General features: G+C 36.8%; 1 protein-coding gene across 1 annotated transcript; it reads left to right on the top strand.

Moving 5' to 3' along the window:
- The first annotated feature begins 925 nt into the window (after positions 1 to 925).
- LOC143625223 (putative leucine-rich repeat receptor-like protein kinase At5g49770) lies at positions 926 to 10,574 on the top strand. The gene is made up of 8 exons (XM_077095638.1): positions 926 to 1,037; positions 1,643 to 2,263; positions 4,494 to 4,517; positions 4,622 to 5,074; positions 5,165 to 5,280; positions 9,258 to 9,518; positions 10,117 to 10,317; positions 10,394 to 10,574. Exons 1-8 carry the CDS (start codon positions 926 to 928, stop codon positions 10,460 to 10,462), a joined length of 1,857 nt encoding a protein of 618 aa, XP_076951753.1. The 3' UTR covers positions 10,463 to 10,574.
- Positions 10,575 to 11,841: the final 1,267 nt, after the last annotated feature.

Here is an 11,841-nt window from a genome sequence, read left to right as displayed (position 1 = left end):
TTAATTGTTATTAATTCTTCAAGTGTCATAAAATTGATATATTCTATGTTGTAAAGTGTAGCCATGAATTGAAGCTTAATATCTTAACCGTGTGAGCAGGGGTGCTTTTACCATGTGGGTTCCAACCCAATTTGTATTTGTCTTAGGGTGCCCGACCTCTCTAATGTTAAATCATGATGGTCAGATATGCCATTATTCAAAAATATGCACTATATATTACTCAAAACTGCTAAGTATAATGTACAAATAATTTTTTTCGCAGAGTAACACCAGTCCTTAAATCGTAGGTTCACCCATATTTAAAAATATAAATGACTCCTCTTCGGTGAGTAAATAATCATTTCATTCATAAAAGTGAAAATAAAATATTTAATTATGCATGTAAAATAAGTGTACACACTACATGAATAAATTTTGTTGCAACTGATATATAATATATTGACTATAATATAATCTCTCTTCTCTATTCACAACCAATCAAACAAATATTAAAAAATAAATAGGGGCAAACAATTTTCCCCAAATTTACAGAAAAAATCATTACATTTCTCTCTCCATCCTATAATTTACACTCACAATCATTCATAACCCCATCCTATAATTTACAAACTCCTCACACATAATTATAGAGAATGATATGAGAACGCTGTTAATTAACAATTTTCAGTTGCGTGGGTATATATATTCTTGTTCCTTGGTCCCAAACAAACCAACTGTATTGATTTTGTCAAGGATGAGACCACCAATGAGTTGGGGTGTCACGTCCGTCCACAATATGTTAGTTTCTGAGTTTTCTAGAACGAAGTCATGTAATTAATTATATATTTTGCAGAACTAAACATTCACAAGAATATCCAATCTCTTTCACCTATATATATTTTAAAGCATTTGAACACCCCTATTTGTAAAGCGTTTTTTTTCTCTAATGACGGATAAAACACGGAAACTTTTGAAGGGCTTGTCTTTCCCCTTGTATATATCAATTTTCTTCTTTCATTTATGTGTTTCACCTGCATTTGCATATGAAGATGATGGAGGTACACACGTTTTAACTTTATATGCATGAAACAGGATCAAATACAATTTATTCTTAACATGAAAACAGTAAGAACCAATTTGTTGTTATGATTAGGTTTATTTTTATAGGTGTTTGCTGCTATTTTTTGTTCGTATTTGCTCATTTTCGATTATGAGACATTATAAGTATTTGCTTATATATATTTTGTTGTTATTATTAGATGTTTTCTTTTGTTGTTATAAGTATTTGCTGGTATATGTTGTTATTATTTAGTTCTTGATTTTGATTCTTTGTTGTAGTTTTTAGGTTTTTTTTCTTTGTTATTATAAGTCATTGTTTATGTAGATTGCCATTATAGTTGGTATTGTTTCTTACGTTCACATTTTTAAATAAATTGACATTATTTCCTACGTAATCATGTTAAGATCAAAATGTACATGAACCTTCTCCATATATGCATTACATATACATTTGTACCAAGAAATAATTAATGTTAACTCCATAAGTTTTAATAATCAATTAGATTTTACAATACTAACCACGTGCATGCTACTCGTGGATACGATCCCTTATTTAATCTAACTCTCTAGTTACATATTTGTACTAACTATTTGTTTGCTGCAGGATGTTCGTTGAACTTCACATTACTAGCCTACGAACCGAACGGCGAGTGCATAGGAAAGCAACAGAAGATCAAATCATGGGGCATTCTAACAACCAGCCTCTGCTGCCAATCCCCTCTAACCCTCATTTCCAAATCCCTGGCCCTAACATCAGCAACTTCACCAACCACCACCACCCCGATCTTCCTCGATTCCAATCAATGGTCAAGCTGTAGCCACCCATCCATCTTCCAACCCCAGACCAATTCTGTCAACTCTGAGGCCTGTAACTTCAACAATTTCTTCAAAGAAGCCGCCCCCGCTTGTTCAGGCTTCTCAATAGCGGATTTCCAGAATAACAAGGAGTTCAATGAAGCCGGTACGAGTTGTGGTCAATTAATGAATGACAATGTGGGGGGTTCTTTGTTTGATGACATCTGCAAGAGGTGTAGTAGTGCGGTGCTGAAGGCCAGGGATTCGGTAATGGAGGCCAACAAGAACGGGAATAATAATATTGAAACGGACAAGGAGGTTTGTGGGGTTGCTCTAGTCACGGCCCTTGCTTCCATCAACTATAAGAACCACACCTCCTTTTCTGCTCTTGATCACCTGTATGGTTGTTTGCATTTCTTGGATGTACATGGTACCTACCTACTGCTTTTCATTTTAATTCTTCTTACCATGTTGTCTTTTTTATATTGTAAGGCATCTACCTACTATTTTCTTCTTTTTTTTTCCCCTTCCATAATGCATACTTTTTTTTATATATCAATTTGGTTCTAATATTTTATATAACACAAAGCGAGCTACATCTGGATAATGAGTAACCGAGCAATAAGCTGCGCCGCTATCCCCTTTTGAATCGCAAAACCTATCCTACTAAATATAAATCATTGGTTCATCGGGCTCTGCGAGTCACTGTGTACCACCTTCTGCACTCGCTCCAAGAAGCGAACCGCCTCGGGAGCTAGGGATCCAAATGTGTCGAAGGCAAAGGGAATGAACACGTGCTGATTCTCCAAACACGCTGCCTCATGCTTAGCAACCTTCCTAGATTCCGCTCTCAAAACCGCCTGTCCCGGTACGAAGCCACTGTCTCTCAGCCCCACCAACGGGGACACCCAGTGAGATCAACACACGCATACTTACCCCCTGCCCAGCCAAACACAAGAACGTCCGCATGACGCAAGGTAGATCTTCCCTCTCGCGAATCAGGCATAAAGTTAACAGGTGCCTCTTTCTTGGCTGAGATCCCGGCACGCCTAAGCACATCCCATAAGACATCTCTAACCCAGTCATGACGTTACTTGAATCCCGGCAATTCCTTACAGTGGAGGGCATGCTCACCAAATCTATCCAAACAAGCTTTTTTACAAATGGGGCATGATTCATCTGGAGGGAAAAGAGGAATCATAAGCCGGTATTTAAGGATGGCTCTGTATTCAACTGTCGACATCGTTGCCCAAGACCTTCAATGGGCGCAACAGTCAAAAAATCCTGGCATGAGCCCCCTTGAGACAAGCTAAAACTGCCTTTTGTCTCGGGGTCGTATCGAATCGCTCCTCCAAATCATGAACGTGTTTACCATAAAGAGCACTCGCCAAGGTTTGTTGAGGTTTCTTTGGGGCGGTCTCCTTATCAGTAAAACCGCCTAGATCAAGGTCCATGAGAGTTGTTCCAATATTACCAAGTGCATAAGAGTAGTCAGGATCTACCCCCAAAACACCAGTGTTTCACAGGATGTGGTCCTGCAATTTCCACGACTGGGACCTGGAAGCCACAAAGGCATATACGGAGACATCCTCAGCCGAGAAAATTCTTAAGCCTCCGCAACACATAGGGAAGGAAGCCAACCTCCACTGAAGATTGAATTATGGGTTAAGGGGCTTATTTATGTATTAGCCTTTTAATTCAAGAAAATTTGGATTGTTTACCTATTGGCTAATAATATCTATTAACAGTCAAAGTACCGACAATCCCAATTTTTAACTTTGTAATAGCATTCCACACTCATTCCCTATATATATATTAGTATAATTACACTAAAATTCAATATATTTTCTTTATTCTTTTCAATTAACTAATATTATTATACATTTATTATTATTAGATGTTCCCTCTCCTTCACTCGCAACCAGTTTCAAAAAATATTAATAAATTACACGATGTAAACCCAAATTTAACTTTCTCACATAACATTTTCTGTCTTATCTATTCACAATCACTCATAAAAATACCATATAATTAACAAAACTTAGAGCATTCACATCCAATCCCTTATCTCGAAATCCAAAATTACACTAAAAATCAATACATTTTCTCTCTTCTTTCAATTAAAGAATACATTTTTATACTTTTGTCATTACTATTTCTCTTTCATTCACTCACAATCACTTTTAAAATATATTAAAAAATTATATGGTGTAAGTAGTAACTTTCTTTTTATTTATACAGATGAATCACTTTATTTATCTTTTCTTCACTCACAACACCTAAACCACTCTCTACATTATAAAAACTTCACTCACATTTTTTGATGGATTAAATGTGAATGCTCTTACTCATATATCTATAGGGAAGAGGCTGGGAACACTATTACCGATTATGATATATTAGGGTAGAATTGTCATTGGTAACAAAGTTGAAAGCTGAGTCCACCATTAGTTTGTTAGGTTGTTGGAATTATAAAAATCCGATTTCCCTTAATTTAAAAATTAGATTACATAGCAATAATATAGTTTTGTAAATGCGTTTAAAATATCAATTTGGATTCTGTATTGGTTATTTGTGTATGCCATTAGACGTCATAATGTGTTGCTCCTATTAGCTTTTGTGATTATGTTCTTGATTCAGGCTTCTTCTTTTTGTTACAGATCCAGGCTACATCAAACTGAAACGTAAGTGAGGCAAAATTGGTTACCTTTTTAAGCAATTAATCAAATTCTATCGTTCCATCTTTTTGGTTAATAGCCATAATATAACATATCATCTGGCCTACCAGATTCCCTTTTCCAGACATTACTCGGCATAGTTCTGGCTAGCATAGGTTTGATGCTTGTTATCATGCTGGTCAAATACGTGACACGCAAGAAACACCAAGACAACAAATCGGCTCAATTTCACACGAAAGAAACTCCAACCGCGTGGTCAGGCCTTTATAGGTTCTCCAAGGCAGAAATAGAGCACGCCATTAACTTCTCGGGTGAAAAACAATGCCTTGGCCGTGGAAGCGCAGGTGAGGTTTATAAAGGGTTTCTACCAAGTGGGCAAGCCGTTGCTATTAAACAGATAAGTAACAGAAACAACGCGGATTCTTTCACACGTGAAGTTGAGGGCCTTTCTAGAATCCGCCACCCGAATCTTGTTTGTCTTTTTGGATGTTGCACTGAAGATGGTGAACAATATTTGGTTTATGAGTATTGTCCTGCTGGAAATCTTGCGTATCATCTCTTGAGTAAGTAATAATAGTTATAATACAATAATGCAATACAATACAGTAAATTCCTTCCATACATTGCATGTATGTATGCGATTCTTGTCACAGGAAGAGATAGCGTTTTGGCTTGGGAAAAGAGAGTTAAGATCTTGAGAGATTGTGCACTCGCGATACGATTTCTCCATCATTACATAGATGGCTGTATTGTTCATAGAGATATCAAGGTAATCTATCGCACTGTGTGTGTGTGTAAATAGACCATGTGTTATGCTTGATGAATGTGATCAGCTACGTACCACATGTCTAATGAGTGTAGTGAATTATTATTTTTTTTAAAAATCAAAAAGACAATATTTTAAATACTTAATATTTGTTACTTTTAAAAATTACTTGCTAACAAAAATAAAACTAAACAAAAGATTAATGTTCAACCAAAACAGTGAGCATTGTTTACAAGACCAACTTTTTTTTCTTAGAACAACTTTTTTAAATTTATGTTGAAATATCGAGAAAAGGAAAATTAAATAACTTGTGAATTATTTTTTTTTTAAACTAATGAGTACAACTTGCTTGAGAAAACTCAAATTAAATGCCATATGAAGTATTAGAGAGGACGGGGCAGACCACGGCAAAAGCAAAACAGATATGGAGGAGGCCGTTGTATTCTTCGATTTTGGTTAAACCTCACGTCGGCTCCTCCCTATCTATTTCTTATGTTATCTTTTGTTTTCCTAAATTACATTTTTTTTCCCTAAATTACATCACTAGCGTTTAAATCCGGGCGTCGGTAAAACCCGAGCATTACCATGCTGGGTCGACGCAAATTTGGTCGTTATCCGATACATTCGTAACGGTATACACACCATTGGTAAAATTTGAGTATTAAAACCCCAAACATTAATTCGTCAAATTAACCTAAAAAAAACAAAATAGTTAAAAACTATGTTTATTTGGTAGTAATTACCATGAACTTTTATTTAATGTGTGCCCGTATAATCAAATTTTAATTTTAATTATAAAAACCTCAAGGCATTTATGAATAGGTGTCGCAAGTGATTTTATATTTTTTGGTACTTGGGGTAGAAATGAAATGACAATGTGAAACTCGTCAACGCATCGATAGTACCTATGGGCAATGTTTTTAAACTGGACCACCCATCGAATTGGCCACTATACTGGTTCATTGGTCGACCGATCCTAAGAACCGGATTATATTACACAGTTTAGAAAATATTGAACTTTTATAACTAATGTAGTCTAAATTAGTGAAGCACATGAAAGGTGAAAACCGTATTATATTCTCTCATGAAAATTAGAGTTCATAATCTATAATATATACAAACGAAAACTTTAAAAGCTCTCTGGTTGCTTCCTATATTCTCTCAAGCCACCATATTGCATTATTTGTAAATTGAGGTTTCTCATGCATTTGACCCGAATTTACGGATATGGGTCTCACCAAACCCAGATATTTCTTAAACGGGTTGTAACATCTCATTAAATTAAAAATTAATCTCACCAGATTTTTAATATGAAAATCCTATAAAATAAGGATATACTAAAATAAATATCTTATTTCTTTAAAAACATATATAATATTTATAATTGAAAAACAATTTTATAGTAAACAATAAGAGGGCCATGGGCCTCATCAAACCCAAAATAGTTTTTAAACCGGGTTATAAAATCTTATTTATTTATGAAACCCTTTAATAATCAAATATGCATTCTCGGGTTTAAAAAATACACAGAAAATAAATGATAAGACTGGATAAGGAAGAAAAGAAAATAAATTATATATTTAAAAAGCATTCTTAAGTTAAAAGAAAAGAAACGAAAGTGTTAATTACATTCTTGAATTAGATTGGAAGAAAAAGATAGGAAAAAAATTGTAACTTTACAATTATGTCCTCATAGCAACATGGAAAAGATAATTGAGATAGGGTAAATTATTAATATTTTAACGGACAATAAATTTCCTTCACAATTAAGCTATATTTGATTAGAAAGTTTTAGAGGAAATAAACCCTAACTTTTATTTCCATTCTTTTTCTTTTCGTTAAAAAAACTCAAGATTGAAGAAAGAAATATTTTCATATTTTTTCTTTTCCAAATCCTTAAATAAAACACTCAAGAATGCAGATTATTAACTTATGTACAATAAATAAAATGAATACCCAAAAAGTATATAAACATTCTAAACGAATAATGTAAAACCCCGTAATACGGGGATAAACACTGATAATTTATAATCAGACTCCAAACATCTGATTAATGTTTGTTGAATGGTAAAAGCTAACAATAGAAAAAAAAATGTAGGTCTTAAGTTTGATACACATTATAAACGTTCTTGTAGTTTTTCTTAAACTCACATTTAAGTTGTTCCAAACTCATCCCACATCCCTCCAATTACAAACCACTGAACGCATCCTTTATAAACTGAAACAACCCTGTGTTCGATTCTCAGTTGGACCGCACGGTCCAGTCTAGTCACAAAAATATTGTGATCATGAGTGCCTATTTCCCTCTTGTAATATAAGAAAATAAGAAAAACCAAACTGCCAGGTAACAAAAACATTGCGGCCATGAGTGCCCATTCCCCTATTATAATCAGGAAAATTGGATTTAAATAATCCCACTTTTAATGGGTTGGCTAATAATAATCCCACCTCCGGTATTTCCGCTGGCAGTCCCACCTTTTCAAGGTTTTTTGTTTTATGATCCCCCGTTAAAAATAATTAACGGGGTTAAGTTTTTGCTGATGTGGCTAGTGACTTGGCTTTTTCATTATCCTACATGGCTTTTACCTTTTTTTTCCCTCTCTGATTAATTACGTGGAATACACACTCATTATCCTACATGTCTATCTAGAAATAATAATAATAATAACAACAACAACAACAATAATAATAACAATAATTATAATATTTCAATCAGTTCCGTTCATCATCCACGGCCGCCACCTGCCGTTCATCATCCACGGTCACCGGCTACCCAACTTACCCCACCGCCACCACCTGCCATTCATCATCCAAGGTCACCGGCTACCCAGCTTACCCCACCGCCACCACCTGTCGTTCATCATCCACGGTCACCGGCTACCTAGCTTACCCCACCACCACCACCACCACCACTTACCCACCACAACCCTAATCCACATACTTCCACGTCACCCCAAACCCATACTATGCGTCCCGTCCACGCGCCACCTTCGCCCACCGCTTCTTCGCCTTCTTAATCGGCTGCATCCTCCTCGCCGGCGTCATCATCTTCATCGTCTGGCTCATCCTCCGCCCACAAATCCCCTAGTTCCGAGTCCAAACCCTAACCCTAACCCACTTCAATCTCTCATCAACCTCACTCGCCTAACATCATCTGATCCACTCGCCTCACCATCGATCTCTGGGAAACCGTCTGCACCGGCATCCACAATGACCTCGAGTTTCCAGATCCTGACGTCACCGTCGCTGCCGTTTCCATTCTCGCTACTATTCCGTTTTTTCGCCTCGGTAAACTCATTAGTGATAGTAATAAGGAGATCTCTAGGTGCTTTGGTTCCCTTAGTGATAATTTGAGGTTCTCGATTACCGAGACGGTGGTTGTGGTGGTGGTGAGACAATGCTTTCGTCACAGTCTGAGGATGAGAATCCGGCGGTGGCGACGTGGTCGTCTACGACGCTTGATGCGGTGGTTTAACGGTGGAACTAGATTAATAGTAATCGAGGAGGAACTTGGATTGATCGTGTTCCATTGATGGAGTGAAGAAGTTAATGGGAAACTGAAAGCCATGTAATTAATCAGATAGAGGGGGGGGGGGAAGTAAATGCCATGTAGGATATTTAAAATGCCAAGTCACCAGCCACATCAGTAAAAACTTAACCCCGTTAATTATTTTTAACGGGGGGTCATAAAACAAAAAACCTTGAAAAGGTGGGACTGCTAGCGGGAAATACCGGAGGTGGGATTATTATTGGCCAATACATTAAAGGTGGGATTATTTAAATCCAATTTTCCTTATAATAAAAAAAATAAGAAAAAACAAACTGTCATGCCGAGCCAACGTGATGTGCGCGCGAGCGTGAAACCGTTGAGTAACATGGCAATAATCTGGCTCGCACTCACATGGTTTGACATATGCCTTTATAAGCTTTGAGTAGAATAGAGGATTAACGTTGCTGACTTGGAAGTGTTTGTTTTGTAGCTTACAAACATCCTTCTTACTGAGAACCTAGAACCGAAGTTGTCAGACTTTGGGTTGGCAAAGGTTTTAGGGATGGAAGAGAGCAAAGTGTTCACGGATGTCCGTGGAACCATAGGCTATATGGACCCTGAATACATGAGCAATGCAAAGTTGACATGTGCTAGTGACATCTACAGTTTTGGTATTGTGGCGCTTCAACTTCTTTCAGGTCAAAAAGTGATTCAGCTGGATCTTGAAGCCAGAGATCAACTCACCAGAAAAGTAAGCTTCTACTCAACCGAAATGTAATAACAATAACAATAGCAATAGCAATAACAATAATCAATGGGATTCTCTTGTGCGATGTAGTCGAATTTGGTTAGTATCCTTTTGATTCGTTACGATACAAGGCGCTCCCTATAGCAATCGAAATTTAAAAAAAATATTCCAAAATCTAAAGTCGTGAAGGTTTGTGTAATACATTATTTGAAAACCATAAATTTGAATACCGATACCGACTCTAATAATACCGTGTATCGGTACCGAAGCTGGTTTACGTGTCCGGGTGGTGGCGCATCCAATTAATGAGTACTCAAGGGCGAAGTATAGTTAGGGCCCGGGGTGGCCCCGACCCCCCTGTTTTTTTGCGCAGTAGTGTAAATTTACCCGTTTTCGCCAGAAATTTTTTATACATAGTGTAAGTTTATCTGTTTTCGATTGAAAATTTGAGCCCGACCCCCCTCGTGTTTGTGAATTTTTTTAATACATTTTGAGTCCCCCCCCCGGTATCTTGTCCAAGCTTCGCCACTGTTTCGCGCTGTCACGTTATGCGGGTAGGGACGCTGGGTGACGCATTCATAAATAATATTATATAATGCAGGCTAAGGATGTGAGCATGGGAAGGCGTCCGTTGGCGGACATTGAAGATCCGAGGCTGAAGGGGAATCTAAATACTGTGGATTTTGAATCCATACTACAAGTGGCTGTGCTCTGTGTTGCCAAATCAAGCAAAGGTCGCCCAACAATAGACGTTGTCTTTGGAGAGATGGATAAAGCATGGAAAAACACATTGGCTGACATGGTAACTTGCCGCACACTCACAGTCAAATCCTATAATATATACATATATATTTTTATTTGTTTTTTGTTTCAAGCAGAGAGCAAAAAGAGAGATGAAGTTGTTCACAGCAACCCAACCTCTGGATGTACACGTCATCAGTCTCTGAATTTGTCACAAATAAAGACTTTCGTTGCAACATAATAAACTTATTTACTCTACAGCAAAGTTTTATGCACATCAAGAGTCAGCGAATGCTTTTTTTTTTCTCTTCAGAGTTTGACAACCTCTTAACTATAAGTACAGTTATTCCTGGTGTAAACTTTTGGAACAATATGCGAAAAAAAAAAACATCCAATTTCAAATGGTTAAGCTACTACACGAGCTCAAGTTTGTATGGGAAGATTGTATAACCTCGTAAAGCCTTAACAACTTTGGTGTATTTTTGTATGTGTTACCTCTCAAGAACTTATTTATATAAATTTCACACTGCAAAACCGAGCTCGAGTGGAACTTCAGGTATTACACAATAACTCTACCTAAGGTTTTCTCAAAATATATTTAAAAAAGTTTATATATATACATAGAGGATTAGGTTCATTTCAGAACATAAGTGTTTTTTAATATGAGAATTAATTCTAACCAATCATATAATTTCTTTTAAATTTATGATTATTTAAATACAATGGGTACTTTAGTAAAATATAAAGTGTTTTGTTTTGTACCTAATACTAACTAGGGTTTTACCCGGCGCAAATTGTAAAACCCAAATGTTGTCGATCCCGGGCGTTGGCGATAAGTCGACGCGAATTCGACCGGTTTAGATGTCGCGCGCTATGAGATCGTAACTAAAAACCAAAAATAAAACAAAAAAAATATAAAAATTGAGGTGAATTAATGGGTGGCGTCGGTCGGTAAAACCCGGGCGTTGGGAAGACCAGAGCGTTGTTGATCTCGGGCGTCGGGGTGGTGAGTGTATGCAAATTCGACCGGTTTCCATCACGTTCGTTACGGTACCATACCGGATTTAAAACAAATGCGGCCAGTCTAGGTGAATTCGGTCCGTTTCTATCACGTTCGTTAGAATACCGAAACTAAAGAAAAACAAAATTGGCATTTTCAATTTTCTTTACGCTACCAGAGCCAAAAAAATGTATAATATAAAAGTTGAGGTGCACGAATGGGATTGTGTCTATTAGTAAACTCGGACGATGGTAAAACTCCAGCATTGGCGGTCCCGGGCGTTGAGGCGATGAGTCTAGGCAAATCAGTTGGTTTCCATCATGTTTGCTACGGTACCGGAAGTCAATCAAACAACAAACCACAAAAATGACATTTGGTCGGCTTCCTTTATTTCGTTACGATACTAGAACTAAAACAATAAAACACAAAACAAAAAAGAAATTGAAACAAAAAAAAAATTAGTTAACAAGTATGGTGCCGCCATGGTCTGAAGCTAAATCATTCGATCTAGATAAATATTAAACTATTATTCTCGAACTATAGGTCCAAGGTAATCATTCATCAAATACAGAGAAATTGTTAGTT

This window comes from Bidens hawaiensis, unplaced genomic scaffold, assembly GCF_021521415.1.
Source record: "Bidens hawaiensis isolate Kalapana, Puna unplaced genomic scaffold, B.hawaiensis_p1.1 tig00004021_1, whole genome shotgun sequence".
In the NCBI taxonomy this organism is placed as follows: domain Eukaryota; kingdom Viridiplantae; phylum Streptophyta; class Magnoliopsida; order Asterales; family Asteraceae; genus Bidens; species Bidens hawaiensis.
Note: the sequence above shows the minus strand (reverse complement) of the source record. Positions and strands in the feature narration are given on the sequence as shown.

Bases quoted from the DNA above. Each gene is read 5' to 3' on its own strand.
- LOC143625223 (XM_077095638.1), top strand. From the start codon at position 926: ATGACGGATAAAACACGGAAACTTTTGAAGGGCTTGTCTTTCCCCTTG. The intron at 1,038-1,642 runs GTACACACGTTT...TGTTTGCTGCAG, and splicing joins TGCATATGAAGATGATGGAG to GATGTTCGTTGAACTTCACA. The intron at 5,075-5,164 runs GTAAGTAATAAT...TTCTTGTCACAG, and splicing joins TCTTGCGTATCATCTCTTGA to GAAGAGATAGCGTTTTGGCT.